Source organism: Nilaparvata lugens, chromosome 9 (assembly GCF_014356525.2).
Source record: "Nilaparvata lugens isolate BPH chromosome 9, ASM1435652v1, whole genome shotgun sequence".
In the NCBI taxonomy this organism is placed as follows: domain Eukaryota; kingdom Metazoa; phylum Arthropoda; class Insecta; order Hemiptera; family Delphacidae; genus Nilaparvata; species Nilaparvata lugens.
In genome coordinates, this window is record NC_052512.1 from 30,472,456 (window position 1) to 30,488,623 (window position 16,168).

General features: G+C 34.8%; 1 protein-coding gene across 1 annotated transcript in view; it reads right to left on the bottom strand.

The window, feature by feature from the left end:
• Positions 1-16,168, bottom strand: part of LOC111061853 (ski oncogene) — a 122,771-nt gene that overhangs the window by 76,894 nt on the left and 29,709 nt on the right. Inside the window, exons 2-4 of the mRNA XM_039435299.1 lie at positions 13,359-13,535; positions 9,056-9,281; positions 5,850-5,991 (exon numbers count right to left, since the gene is read on the bottom strand). Of these exons, the coding sequence (XP_039291233.1) occupies positions 5,850-5,991; positions 9,056-9,281; positions 13,359-13,535 (545 nt within the window). The remainder of the gene's footprint in view (positions 1-5,849; positions 5,992-9,055; positions 9,282-13,358; positions 13,536-16,168) is intronic.

Genomic DNA, 16,168 nt, shown 5'->3' on the forward strand with positions numbered 1-16,168 from the left:
AACACAGTCTGGTTTGTTGAATAGGTTCTCTGGTGACCGTTGTGCACACTTTTGACTTGGTAAAGCTTACACAATTTATATAGATATGCACATGGAATATTTTTATTAAATATATCATATAATATGTTCATATACTTATGCATGAATCTCTTCTATGAAGAAACATAATGATATTGAAATTGAGGATCAGGGAATTTAACAATATCAGGCAGATGTGTGGGAATAAACTACTCCGATAAGCGGGCCATAGACTGTTATCTATTGTGACTGCTACTATATAAAATGGCTTTTAGTTGGAACAAACGTTTTCACAGTACAGCTCAGAGATAACTTATACCCTGTAAATACAAAAACAGCTTATCAATGAATTCTTCTTTTGCGTTCATTATCTTTTATTGTTATCTTTTTTCTCTCGCTCAGTGAAGTGAAGAATAACAATGATATAGCCTACCCCTTCACTAGTACCGGTACCTATCCTACCGTGTATACTACCTATTGTAATTCCATTATGATGAGATTTCATTTTATTCGAACTCAGTTATCACAAAGTCGGAAACAACAATGTATGATGACAATAAAATGATGAAAGCCTGAATAGCAATCTGATATTGTCGTTGACTTTTCCTGACAATATTATTATAACCTAGGTACCTGGCCTTATCAACAGAGTGACTCAGCGCAGTGAATGCATACAGTATAACGGTTTCATTACCATGATTTTCTGTTTTGGTGTTCATCTTTCTCTTTCGCCTTAAATGGATTGTTGGTGGCTATTCTAAGAGTTTATTCAATTTATTATGTTTGACTGATACGATTGCAGTATCAGCTGATTTTGTTCCAAACTGTATCAAATCCGGGTTCATTTCTTTGTTATTTGTTTTAGCAATAAGACTCCTACTTTTGTTATAAAATCATTTTTCACTTAGGAATTCATTTTATCTTTCAATTTTATTTTAATTAAGTTTTCTGGATCTTTCTTATGTGACGGAAAGTCTTTTTTCTTACATTATTCCTTGTATAAAGAGGCGCGGCGTGAAGTCGCAAGTTTGGTAAATAGCTTTACCTCTTTTTTTAACAAAATTTTCTTTATCTTTGTTCTAACTTTCTTTTCATTTTCTTTTTTCTCTCTATAGTTTATACCATTATACATTTTACAGAATAGTATTATACTCTTACAGATTACTTCTATGTCAGTTCTTGAATGTGATGACGATCTCATAGGCTATCATGATACAAGTGAGATAGATGATTTATTCTCATATGAACCACAAAACTTAAGCAATAAAAACCTATTGAATTTCTTTCATACTAATATAAGAAGCCTGAATAAAAACTTTGAAGAATTGGTTCATTATTTGGCTAATATAAACTTTAAATTTCATATTATTGCCTTGTCAGAAACGTGGATTACGGATGATGCTCATTTTACTTACAGTCTTGAAGGATATAATGTTGTACAAAAGAAAAGTAAACACTCAAAGTGTGATGGAATATGTTTATTTGTTGATAAAAATTTTCATTTTGATATGATCGATTTGGATATTGAAGAATCAAATTCCATTGGTATGGCGTGTTCAATTGATAACATCAAATATACAATAATATTAATTTATCGCTCTCCAGCTACCAACATTAATAATTTTGTAACAAGTCTAGACGCTTGTTTAAACAGAATGAAGGACACTACCAATGTAATTCTAATGGGCGATATAAATCTTAATATTTTAGAAAACAATAGTTTAACAAATGAGTACTTGAGCACACTACATATCAATGGATTTAAATCCTACATCAATAAACCGACAAGGATAGTCAATGGAAATGGTACCTGCATAGACCACATATTTTTAAGGAGGGGGGAAACAATAGAGACCTGCAGCGTGGCGTGATTATTAAAACTAATATAACAGATCACTACAGTATTTCACTGCACTTGAGTGAAGCCATGAAAAATAACACGGTAACCGAGAAGTTATGGACTAAAACTGTAACTGATTTTGACGAATTAATAGCTGACTTACAGGTTGAAAACTGGTCTGATGTTTACAGCACCGAAAATATCGATCAAATGGTTACTAATTTCATTGAAAAATTGACACAACTAACACACAAAAGAACAAAAACAATCAGACTAAGTAAAAAAAATAGACCACTAAAAAAATGGATAACACCCAGTCTAGTCAATGCAATCCGAGAAAGAGACAAATTACACAGGAAGCTCTCACGACAGCCAAACAATATTGAATTGCAAACCCGCTACAAAAACTACCGGAATACTTTAAATAATTTAATAAAAAGGGCAAAAATAGATTATTTTAATGAGAAGTTCGATGAACATAGGAATAACGCCAAGAAAACTTGGGAATACATTAACGAGCTGCTGGAAATAAAGAAAAACACAAAAGAAATAAGCCTAGATGCAGATATACTCAACGATTACTTTGCTAACGTGGGTGTATCATTTGCCAGAAAAATATCAGGAAATGTAAGTGATATCCCAGTTCCTCGATCGCTATCAAATTCATGTCAGCACAGTATCTTTCTCAACCCCACAAACTCAAACGAAATAATGTCAATTATAAATCAGTTGAAAAACAAATCTACACCAGGACCAGATAACTTCACAGGACCTTTCATAAAAAAAATTTCTCACCACATAACTGGACCCTTAGAACATATATTCAACAAATGTTTAAATGAAGGATATTTCCCAAAAAAGTTCAGAGAAGCCAGAATCATCCCAATACCTAAAACCGGAGATTTAAAAAAACCAGAAAATTATAGACCGATAAGCTTGATAAGTAACCTTTCCAAAATATTAGAAAAAATAATAAAAAACAGAATTATGAGTTTTTTAGAGAAAGAAAATATAATAAATGAAAAGCAATTTGGTTTTCAAAAAAATAAGTCTACTAAAGATGCAGTCATCCACTTGAACAAAATAATTTTTGACAATTTTAATAGCAATAGAAAAACTCTTGCAGTGTTCATGGATCTATCAAAAGCTTTTGATACGATACCTCACAATATATTATTAAACAAATTAGATAGGGCTGGAATTAGAGGTGCAGCAAATGATTTATTTTCTTCATATTTGACTGAAAGGAAACAATACCTACATCTTCAGGGTCAAACTGATATTAAATATACGTCAGGTTTCGGCTTGCCTCAAGGTTCTGTGCTTTCACCAGTTCTTTTTTTGTTATATGTGAATGACCTACTCAAACTAAACCTCCAAGATTGCACCACTCTGTCTTTTGCAGATGACACTGTATTGATCTTCAGCGGCAAAAGCTGGGTAGAAACTTTCAATATAGCCAATAGAAACCTAATAATTATTAGAAAATGGCTTCAAGATCATATCCTGACTTTAAACGCTGACAAAACTAAGTATATCACCTTTTCACCCAATATAACTGGACAACCAGCAACAGATTTAAATCTTAAAATAGGGACAACAAATAATAACAATGAAAACTCTACAGATAATACAGAAGCACAAAAAACATTAGAAAGGGTTCACACGATTAAATATCTTGGTATATTATTGGATCAACATTTAAAATGGAACAAACACATAGATTATTTGTGCTCAAAGTTGAAATACCTCATTTACATTTTTTACAAAATAAATAAAATAAAAAACATAGACATTATACGGAAAATTTACTTTGCATACGCTCACTCATTATTTCAATATATTAATGAAGTATGGGGAGCTGCTTATGATACACATCTGAAGAAATTATTTATCTTACAAAAACATATTATAAGAGCAGCATTAGGAAGACCTCGACTCTATCCTAGTAGGGACATTTTTCTTGAATTTAAGGTCCCTACAATAAGACAGAATTATATGAAAAATATAATACTCCATATCAATAAGAATAAATCTAATTTTCCTGCACACATAACACCCCATAATACACGTCCTAACAATAGATTCAACACAGAACTCATTAAGCTAACCATATGCAGGCATCAATTTACCTATTATTGCAGCTACATTATAAATAAAATTCCAAACGATTTTATAGATAAACAAATGACACGTAATTTAAGCAAAAGCATAGATTATTGGATTGAGCATAACATATTCTTCAAACTAGTTGTATAAAGTATAATATTGTATCCAACAAGCATTGTTACTAAAAACATTGAGCAATGGTTTTTCCATTTTCACGTTCTCGAACCAGGTATTGTAAATGTTCCCTCATCATCGTATATTTTTATGTATTCCCTGTGTGAAATATTCACTTCATGATGGCCTCAAGACGTCACAGTGGTTAATTGGATTCTACTTTGTCATATAGTATGTACTATTCTTAAGTTTTTAATTTTTTTTTCTGAGCCTTTGAGACTTTTGTATATTGCTGTAATACTTTCTTTAGCTCTTTTTATTTTAATTTTTATATCGCTTCTTACTTGACCTGAATTGAAGCAGAATAATTTAACCGCAACTCACTGCCAACACACAAGGACTCTTATGTTGGCAGTGCCGAATATTACATTGATTACGTTGATAATTATTGTTGTGCAAGTTACAATAAATGTATATTTTTAGGTGATTGTATATTGCATACTTTAGTGATTGTATTGCACAAATATTTGTATGTGATTTTTGGCAATAAATTCAATTCAATTCAATTCAATTCAGTAATAGAAGAAAAAGAAGAAGACCAAGAAGTCATGAGGAGGAGAAGGAGAAGTAGTAGGAGAATAAGAAGACAAGAGGAGGAGAAGGATAAGAAAGGTAGTAGAAGAAGAAGAAGGAGATGAAGACAGGAGGAAGAGGATGAGGATGAGGAAAAGTGGAAGAGGAGGAGGATGAGGAAAAGTGGAAGTAGTAGAAGAAGAAGAAGGTAGGAGGAGGAGAGGAATAACAAAACTAGTAGAAGAAGAAGGAGAAGAAGAGAGGAGGTGGAGAAGAAGGAGAAGAGGAACACCTTAGCCTCACAGGTAGCTGATACAGGTTTATTGATGTAATATCAACTGTTCATTCTCGTTTAAAATAATCAATTATTTTATCTTATCAAACAAGAAATTGTATTTTTCAATAACTTCATGATTATGATTAAATATTTTGTTAATTAATTATTAATTCTGCATTGTTAGAAGACGATCTGGCAACAGAGCAAAGCAAGAAAGAGATAGCGCTATACGCTAATACTAAATGAATTTTGTCTACCACTCACTCATAATGTCACACATCCGCTTTGCCATTATTGTGTGGGGTGGGTCGTGCCAGAATTTGGAGGGGTGTTCAAGCTCCAAAAAAAAGCTGTTGGAGCGATCAAAGGTATTATGCCTTTAGAGTCCTGTAGGAACCACTTTAAAGAATTAGGCATACTAACCGTTCCCTCTATTTATATCTATGAGGTGATTATGCATGTTAGAGGACAGACAATGACTAGAAATGCTGATTCGCATGGATACAATACTAGAAATAGAGGAGACTATGCTTCACTGTATCACAGAACAGCTCTTTTTGAGAAAAAACCTACATATATGGGCCTTAAATTTATTAGAAAGCTTCCTACTCACTTGAAAAATTGTGAAGATGTCGATGTTTTTGAGAAGGAATTAAAAAGTTTTTTGATGCTTGGAGTATTCTATACCACAGAAGAGTTTGTGTGTAGAGAGGGTTCCTTTGTGTGATTTTTTTCTTCTTTTTTTGTAATACTGTATGTATTATAAATTTTTGACAATTCCTATACTCTGATTAGAGTCTCTGGGAAGCTTTAAAAACAAACAAACAAACAAACGCTTTGTTGAATGACAGACAAGGATAGCAAACACTGCCATTATACCGTGGACCTCACCATAGAAGATAGTGAAGAATTTCTCACCTTGAAGGCAAGAAAGATCCGCGACACCCCCAGGCGCATTCATGGTGAACGGCGAAAGCAAAGTCATCGGGCAGCCGAGGGGGCGAGTTGTCACCCAGAAACGATTTACACAGTCGCTCAGCTTCTCGCCTTGTTATCATTCCTGTCAACATTGCAATACACAAATCACGTCAATCAGATACTAATTATTGAGGATGCGTCAAACTCAGACACTAACGATAAAAATATGGTTTTTAGCCATTATCCGCCATTTTGAATTGAATTTCTTATCGTCGGATCCTCATGGTATAAGGACCTTAAGTTTAGAATTTCAAGTCAATCGGTTGATTAGGAATGGAGTTATCGTGTTCACAGACACACACACACACACACACACACACACACACACACACACACACACACCCACACACACAGACCAACACCCAAAAATCATGTTTTTGGACTCAGGGGACCTTGAAACGTATAGAAAACATAAAATTAGGGTACCTTTAATTTTTTTGGAAAGCAATACTTTCCTTACCTATGGTAATAGGGCAAGGAAAGTAAAAACCAACCCTAAAATGTAAACAAGATTAGAAAGGCTCAAACTGCATCTCTCTACCGATAAAAGCTATATGAATAAATAATAAATAAATTAAGCCACAAACTGTAGCACTTGTTATATCAATCAATGATTGATTTTTCGTACGTTTTCAAGTATCATAGTAGGCCTACTGATTAGCACCAAGTAATAGTGATAACTGTGAGAGAGGCCCATGTTATAGGCGTCTCTTTTCCAGATCTACGAGAAAAATATTATTCGGCAAAAAATTAATCGACACGATCATATAAAAATAAGATTGAATATGAGTTGAATGATTACAAACAAAACTCAATATCAATTATGATGATTTTAGTGTAGAATAGTATATAGTATATTAACTAAAATTGTATATCATTCTAAATATAAACAACTATGAATTTTATTTTTGTTATAAATTTTCTATACTTTTGTACTCCAGAGCGAATCTCGATCCTCAGATATTCAATAATTATGAAATGGGAATCATGCAGAAAACTGATAAAACCAAAGAATTTGAAATAATTCAAATTTCAAGCTCCATGATCCCATAAGGGTATGTACGCCTACAGACTTATGCGCACGAACACTCGCATTTCAATTATCATCAGCTGATGCTATTCTTATTTCATCTGTATTTCTGAAAGAAGTAGAGTAAATTCGTATGGCTTTTATTGGTAGGAAATCCCACCTCAACTGAATGTATAATTTGAGCCGTAAATGGAATGTCATACTTCAGTCAGGACCGATAGGAACGTGATCGTTCGATAAGGGAGTGTCCTTGACTCAAAACGTTTGATAATATTCTGGTTTGAGCCTCAGACTTCTAGGCTGCTACGCAAGCACTATGCACTATTAGATTCTGGGAGTGTCGGAGGACTAAGGTGGCGCGCACCCAAGCACGTATTACCACTGCTCAACCGATCACTTCACAAAAAATCTGGTGTGACGCATTCTCACAACTTTCCTTGCCGTTATGAAACTTGATCACCTGACGTTAGTGTTCACGTGCATCTCAAGTCTACTTTTCTAAGATCTGAGCCAGCTGGTGACAGGACAATAACGCTGCAGACACATGAAGCCTGCTATCTCTTCATAGTAAATTATTTAATAGAATCAACAGTTGCCAAAAGTTTGCAATTGAATAATCTTATTTCCTAGATTTCCATAGAATACTGCTTGAGGTCTACTGTTCACAGAATTACTAGTAGTGAATGATCTAATAGAATCAACAGTTTGCAATTTAATAATCTTATTTTCTCGAATTCTCAGCTTATTTTCAATTTCAGGTGAAAATGTTACTGAACATTAATTGTAGAGATTCTCATGCTCAATCTTTTCCACTCGGAATTTTTTGTTTAAATTGTATCTGAAGTCTGATAATTGGGAATCCAAAATCAAACTTTGCTGATGGGGCGGAGCTCCTGGAATTTTTACAGATATGGGACTTGTGGCAGTTGATAGAGCTTATCAATGACTATTTTAGGTATAAATTTAATCAAAATCGTTGAAGCCGTTTTTGAGAAAATCGCGAAAAACCTTGTTTTTGACAACATTTTCTCCATTTTAGCCGCCATCCTGAATCGCATTTGCTCGAAATTTTTTGTGTCGGATACTTATAGTGTAAGGACCTTAAGTTCCAAATTTCAAGTCATTCCGCTATTTGGGAGATGAGATATCGTGTACACAGACGCACATACACTCATACACACACACACCCACACATACAGACCAATACCCAAAAACCACTTTTTTGGACTCAGGGGACCTTGAAACGTATAGAAATTTAGAAATTGGGTACCTTAATTTTTATCGGAAAGCAATACTTCCCTTACCTATGGTAATATGGCAAGGAGAGTAAAAAATCACTCACACAACTTTCCTTGCTCATTGAACTGTAAGCCTCATTCTTAAACGAGAATAATTTAGGGGAGTAACATAATGCTGATTGGCGGCTGAATATTTAAAACTACGATCATACTATTGTATTTATATTGTTTTCAGAGTATATTTTTCCTTTGTATGAATTGTGAAATTCGATGATTTTTTAAAAGTCATCAAAACAGCTGTTCTACAGATGAAATATCTCGACTATGCGTTCTTTCTTTAAACTGCTCTACCTACCCACCTCATGCACGAGAAGGAGGTTACAAAGACCATTTCTCAAGGATTTCCCCCATTAGATTCCCAGAAAAAATTTAATCAAAAAAGACTCATGCCAGTTGATAGAGCTTATCAATGACTATTTTAGGTATAAATTTAATCAAAAAAGACTCATGCCAGTTGATAGAGCTGATAAATAACTGTACAGTGTATGAATTTGAAAAAAATCGGTCAAGTCATTTTTGAGAAAATCGTGAAAAACATGATTTTTCAGTTACTATCCGCCATCTCGAATTAAATTTCTCATTTTCGGATCCTCATGGGGTAAGGACCTTAAGTTTGAAATTCCAAGTCAATCGGTTAATTAGGAATAGAGTTATCGTGTTCACACACACAAACACCCAAAAATCATCTTTTTGGACTCAGGGGACCTTGGAACGTATAGAAAACTTGAAATTAGGGTACCTTTTTTCGGAAAGCAATACTTTCCTTACCAATGGTAAGGAAAGTAAAAATCTTGAAAAATGATTCAAATAAGACTGACCACATCGTCTTGAAGAGACAGGCATAGCACCGGCGCGTCTGAGTATCTCCAGCTGCACAGGCGTGCATTGGACACAAGTGATGCCCAGCGCCACTCTACGGTTGTGTATCTCGTTGTAGCTGAACGCCTTTAGCAGTGTGTTGCTGATCTGCGCCAAACACAGACGTTCTGTCTGGTCGATGACCAGGGACACTATTGGCACACCGTACAGGACAACTGTGCCCACCTGCACACCGGAAAACACAACAACAAATAATCATCATTCAACTTGATCAAATTAACGGTATTCAAAATTTGATGGTTGATTAAAGATAGACTGTCACACAACAGTGACAGTGAAAATATAATTGAACTAGCCGTCAGGCTCGCTTCGCTCGCCATATCAGTCTAGCCAGGGGGCTCCGCCCCCTGGATCCCCGACTGGATCGTCCAAGAATGAGATCAGCAGGCTCGCTTCGCTCGTCTGCATTTTTCATTTGAGCATTTTTATCATATGTTAGGACGATCCAGTCGGGGGTCCAGACTAAACGTCTGGCTAAACGGATATGGCGAGCGAAGCGAGCCTGACTGCTAGTATTATAATATTCCCAGGAATAGCTCTGATTGAAGAAGCAGTGCCCAATCAATTTTTCCGCGATAAATGCATTTCAATCTTCAACTTGGTGCCAACCTAGCCAAGTCAACTCAACTTAATGCCAACCTGACAAAATTATTAATTTAGTTACCAGTTAACAACTGTTTCGTCTCTCTAGTAGTCTCTCTAGATTATAGTTCTATTTAACATATGATATGGACATTTTTCAATTATAATTGAGAGAATAAGAAGAATATACATGCTAAAAGACGAATTTTAAACCCTTAAAAACCACCCTTAGAGTTAAAATATTGCCAAAAGATTTCTTAGTGCGCCTCTAAAGGGCCAACTGAACATACCTACCAAATTTGAACGTTTTTGGTCCGGTAGATTTTTAGTTCTGCGAGTGAGTGAGTGAGTCAGTATATAGATATTTATATATAGGCCTATAGATAGAAAAACCACCTCCCTACATCATTTTTCAAGCTATCAATTTTCAAACTATGGCCCGGTTGCACAAAAGCCGGTTAAATTTTAATCGTAATTAATTTCACGAGAGTCAATCAGAGAAGGCTATTTCGAAGAGAAAGCTTCTATGATTGTTTGTCGTGGAATTAATCACGATCAAAATTTAACCGGCTTTTGTGCAACCGGCACTGTATGTTATGTGTTACCCGAGACGAATAATGCAGTTAATCTTCCTTATTATAATTAACGGTACCTTCTCTCTATTCTATTGTTTTACTGAATAGTGCTTGACACACTGCCACTAATGGACGCTGCACCTTTTCCAACTGTATTTGAGAAAGTATCAATTGCAATCGAGGATAGTCATTTGTATTTGAGAAAACGTCAGATGCAAATCGAATAGTCAATTGTATTTGAGAATTCATCACTTGGAGTTGAGAATAGTGAATTTTATTCGAGAAAGTATCATTTCAATTTGAGAACATACGATTTGAAATCGAGAAGTTGTCAGTTGTAATTGGGAAATGATTTTAAAAAATATTATTATATATATAAAATTATATTTGGGTAAAAGAAAGGAGACGGGGCAGCGATACCTATGCACTGGGCTATTGTTCCAAGAAGGTGCATCCTCTAACTCTCGACTAGCATAGGCCTACTTCATTGTCCTCCGATTCCGCTTCATTACCCTTTTAGTGGCCATTAGTGGCCCCGTGTGCTTTCTTCAAGGCAATTCTAGCTGGTAGCACCAACTTATCTATTACTTTGCACCTTACTTACATCTGTTACTTGTACTTTCTGCAGTTATTGAATGTGAATGTAAATAACATGGCAAATGAGGTTGTGCAGTTTTTTAATGATTCAGATCTCACTATAAATTCAAACAAAAGTCATGTCATCAGCTTTGATTATAAGTATCGTCCTTTTCACCCCACCATAACACTTGGTGAAACGAACATTGAAAGTTGTACTGTTGTGAACATGTTAGGTTTGTCGATGGATTACAAGCTTAATTGGGGGGATCATGTGAACAAGATATCATTGAAATTGAGTAGGTCACTTTTTGCATTTAGAAATATTGTTAAACGGGTGCCTAAAACAACAGCAAAAAGTGTCTACTATGCACTGATTGAATCCCACATTGCTTATGGCATTGAATTATGGGGGAGTACCTCGAAGCAAAACATTCAAAGAATTTTTGTTTTGCAAAAGTCCGCAATAAGATACCTAGAGGGGCTCAAATTTCCACAGACATGTCGGGAGTCGTTCAGTAGCCTAAGTATTTTAACTGTTCCATCATTGTACATTTTCAAATCAATATTACATGTGAAGGATAGGTTGAACTCATTCCAAGTTAACTCAGATATTCATGGCTATAACACTAGAGGAAGGAATAACATTTCAGTTGAGAGAAATAGGCTGAGTGTATTTGAGAAAACACCTACATAGTTTTTTGCGAAACTTCCGGCGAATTTGAGAAGTATTGTTGAAGAAAAACAATTCAAAACAAAACTATATTCTTTTCTCAGTGAGAAGGCTTTCTATGAGGTTGACGAATTCTTGTTAGAGTGAAAAAAAAGTTATTATCTAAATTTTGCAAATTTAATGAATTGTTAAATGTTATTAGAGTTTTATTTTAAGATTGATATTTTATGTTATTATGTTATTTATCTGTGACGTTTTTCAACTGTATTACATTGTTTTTGTTATACTTTTGTTGAGAATAAAATATTATTATCATGTGAATCAGTGATCAAGTACTTGTGTATTATTTTATTATTCCCAATGGTTCATTTGATGAAACTCAACTTGCTCACAATCGATTTTTTGGCGTCCTTTCAAATTCTATAAGATTGAATTGAACAACTTGACAAACATATGTATACGTGTATTATGTGTATGTCAAGTCCCATTCAGTATAGTAGAATTCATAAGGACGGCAAACAAATGTACGCCCAAAAATCGATGTGGGTTTTACTTACACACCACGTACGTTTGACTAAATTTGTACTTATCATCGAAAGTAATGTGTGTGTTTATCCAATCACTGTATGCTACCACTGGTTTACAGTTGAAAGTGCCTTTAAGTAATCACACTGGTCCACCAATATATTCCTCGGAATGGAAACCTCAACAACAGACCACGAAAGTGTCGAAATTCAATAACAATCAGCGACCACTGAAGGGTCACTAGAACTTCTACCTGTCCATCCATTGTTTTCGGCGGCCCCGTCTCATTTCTTCAACCCTGATATTTAAATATATTTAATATTCCAATAAACCGTTCAGTTTTTGAATAAGAAATCATTTTCAAGCCCCAAAATCCATTGAAGAATTTATTGGCGAATTGCTTGATCAAGAGATTCAATTGATTGATGATAAAGTTCATGTGCCTTGAACATAGAGAATTTGATCTTCATCAAGTGCAATATTTCACAAAATGTTTGGAGACAAGAGTCGTGTTGCCAATACATACATAGTAATGATACTAGTTAATAATTTGTAAACAGTACAGGGGAAATAATTTCACCATTGAAAATATTAATTTGACCCCATGCAAAGCCCATGGTAGTTATTGGAATACTGTGTACGTAGTACAGTATCCTTCCTGCTCAAATCAAACCTGTACTGTCGGCTACAAAAGAGCCACGACAAGTCAATTGGAAAATTTTCTCATTTACATTTGACGATTTCTCAAATACAATTCACTACTCTCAATTACATGTGATGACTTCCCAGATACAATTCACTATTCTCATTTACATCTGACATTCTCTCAATTACAAGTGACTATTCTCAAATACAATTGAAACTTTCTCAAATAAAATTGGTAGAGGTGTAGTGGTTAGTGGCCAGTGACTGATATCCCTGTGTGCAGATGGCTCAAGGGAGAATGGAAAAGACGGACGAAAAAAGAAGAAAAGACCGCACAATTTATAATCTATACTATAATAAAGGAAAGAACTGGCTCATACAAGTACGGGATAGAAAAATTATGTTGGACGCATCATCACTTCTCAACTTCTCGACTGATCAACTTGAAATTTTTCATATACATTCTTAATTAACCAAGGTTATAGAACTATTTTTAATTCTTCAAGATTTCATTAAGTCAAGTTTTCAGTTTGTCAACTTTTGAAATAGACCTCGCGGTGCACATGTTACCTGTAAGTTGTATAAGAAACTTGATAGTTTTTGCCATTAAAGCAAAAAGTAAAAATATATTGTAAGAATTCGAATAGTTTCTCAAAGGGTACTGACCTGATTTGATTTGGATGTGTTATGCGTCAAGTGATGCTGCCGAATTTGCAGTTCCTTATTGTTGTTGTTGTTGTTGAGTTGAATATCATTGTTGTTGTTGTTCTGATGACTATTGACCCGATCCAAGGCCAGGGGTAGACCAGACGAGGCAGTTTTAGATAGTGACGTCAATGACATCTGGAAAAGACACACGTACACTAAGAAATCATCTATACCGTTATTTCAACATCAAGAGCAGTGAGTATAAAATTTAATGTTACATTCTATGTGTAATTATAAATGTTAGGCCTACCTGACCTACTTGGGCGGGCGAAGCCCGCCTCCCACCTGGAGCGCGAAGCGCGGAGGCTGCTATCTAACCCTATATAGTCATAAAAGGCGATTTGGCGGGCAAAGCCCGCCTCCCAGCCAGAGCGTGAAGCGCGGAGGCTGCTATCCAACACTATGCAGTCATAAAAGACGATTGGGCGGGCGAAGCCCGCCTTCCAGCCGAGCGCGAAGCGCGGAGGCTTCTACCCAACACGGTACAGTCATTTATTTATTTATTTATTCTCACACACACACACACACACACACACACACACACACACACACACACACAACACACACACACACACACACACACACATAAGATACATCAATATGAAATAAAAATTAATTACAACAATAAAAAAAATATTACAGTATAAAATAAATAACATAAATATGAGAACACATTACAATATTAGAAGGCAATTTATACATGAGTAGTGTAAAAGGATGGTTGATCGCCATCAACTCATTTGATGGATCAACTCAGGAGTACTTTCAACTCAGTTGATGGATCTATCATTCCACCAGTACTTCAAGGTAGGTTCTAGGACATCAAGTGAATTGAACTCACTTGTGCCAATACTTCAAGGTAGGTTCTAGAACATCAAGTGAATTGATAGTTCACTTCACTTGTGCCAGTACTTCAAGGTAGGTTCTAGGACATCAAGTGAATTGATAGTTCACTTCACTTGTGAAGTGAGTTCACAAGTGAGTTCAATTCACTTGATGTTCTAGAACCTACCTTGAAGTACTGGCACAAGTGAGTTCAATTCACTTGATGTCCTAGAACCTACCTTGAAGTACTGGTGGAATGATAGATCCATCAACTGAGTTGAAAGTACTCCTGAGTTGATCCATCAAATGAGTTGATGGCGATCAACCATCCTTTTACACTACTTACATGCTATGTGGTGAAGAAGGGTAGAGGATCAAAAGTTCTTCCAACTATGGCTATCCATATCATAGGAAGGCTTTTGATCCTTGGAATTTTTGGAAAGGATTGGGAAAGGGATGTGATAGAGCACAAGTAGGGGAAGTGAGCGCACTAATCAGAAAAGCTCTCTGTTAACTTATTATAGTTCTCAAAGGTAGAAGAAGTAGTTAATTGAGGAGTTGGGTGGAAAAACGACCTGAGTCAAGAAATCAAGTTTTGTGTAAATTGAGTTTGAAATATTCAGTACACATCTTCATTATTTCATCAGAATTCAATATTCTTGCAAGTATTTGAACATTATTGATCTTTTTATACTATTTTCAATGCTATTATTCATAATTAGCCAGTAATTCAAGGCTAACTGATATTAATTGATATAAGGTGTGTTGTCTCAGGTCGTTTTTCCATAACCCTGGTTGTTACATGTTCAGAGGTTCAATAAAATGATGAAAAACCCGTATCAAGAGTAGTGATAATGATAATATATTGCTCATGATATTGGATAATTAATAAGTAGGTAATAAAGATCTAAAAAATGTCATTTGGAAGTGAACAATTGAAGATGATATTTTCTTCTTGAACACGTTTCTTCCCATAATCAAGACTCTGGAATGTTACATGGTACTGTTCTGATTTTCCGGAAATTCATACACCCCAATGTTTTCAGCATCAGATTCTTCTTCAGGGTCTTCTTCATTATTTCTTCTTCATCATGTAGAGGATAATTGGTTCCCTTGGATGTATTAATGATCTTCTTATACCATTCATTTGGTAGAGAGTTAGTTGGGAGGATATTTTTAATATTCTTTCCGAAGAATGGAAATTGATATGTCCAAAGCTCCGCCAATTTATGTAGATGCATTACAATATAATCTTTTTTTTTACATTACAAATTGCTTTTTTCATATCATATACAGTTCAATAATTATTTTCTTAGTCTATATTATGTAAATTCATCTATAATTTTGCTGTATTGTAAGCTATTGTATATAAGTGTATAAGCCAGTATATATTGTAATAATCTACATGAATAAAGTACTCAATCAATCAATCAATCAGCTTCTTCTTTTGTAAGAAAACAAAATAAGGATTTCACTGGCTGCTGGCTCACAGCTTGTCAGCTGAATAATTTCAGGTTTGCCACACAAACAAAAAATTTTCACAACACAATCATTTTTCAAGATACAACAACATTTTATGTACCAATCTGTTCAGAATTTAATGGCGGATAGAATGAAGCGTGTTGCGGAAAAACGACACGAGTGGCCTTGGGTCGTTTTTCTACCCAGCTCCTAAATTTTGATCCAAGCATTGATATCTGTTTTTACTTTTTTTGTTATCTTGGCACAGCTAATAATTTGTTCAGGAATTTTATTTATAATTCTAGTGCTTAAATAAATGAGTTGTCTTCTAATATTTTCAATGTTAGTATGATAGATTAGGTACTTATTTGAGGTGGGTCTTAAATTGTATCGATTATCGATAGTATTATTAGTGCAAATGAAATTATTTTTATATTTAAATATATACTTCACTACATTCATTACATACAACTGTCTAACTG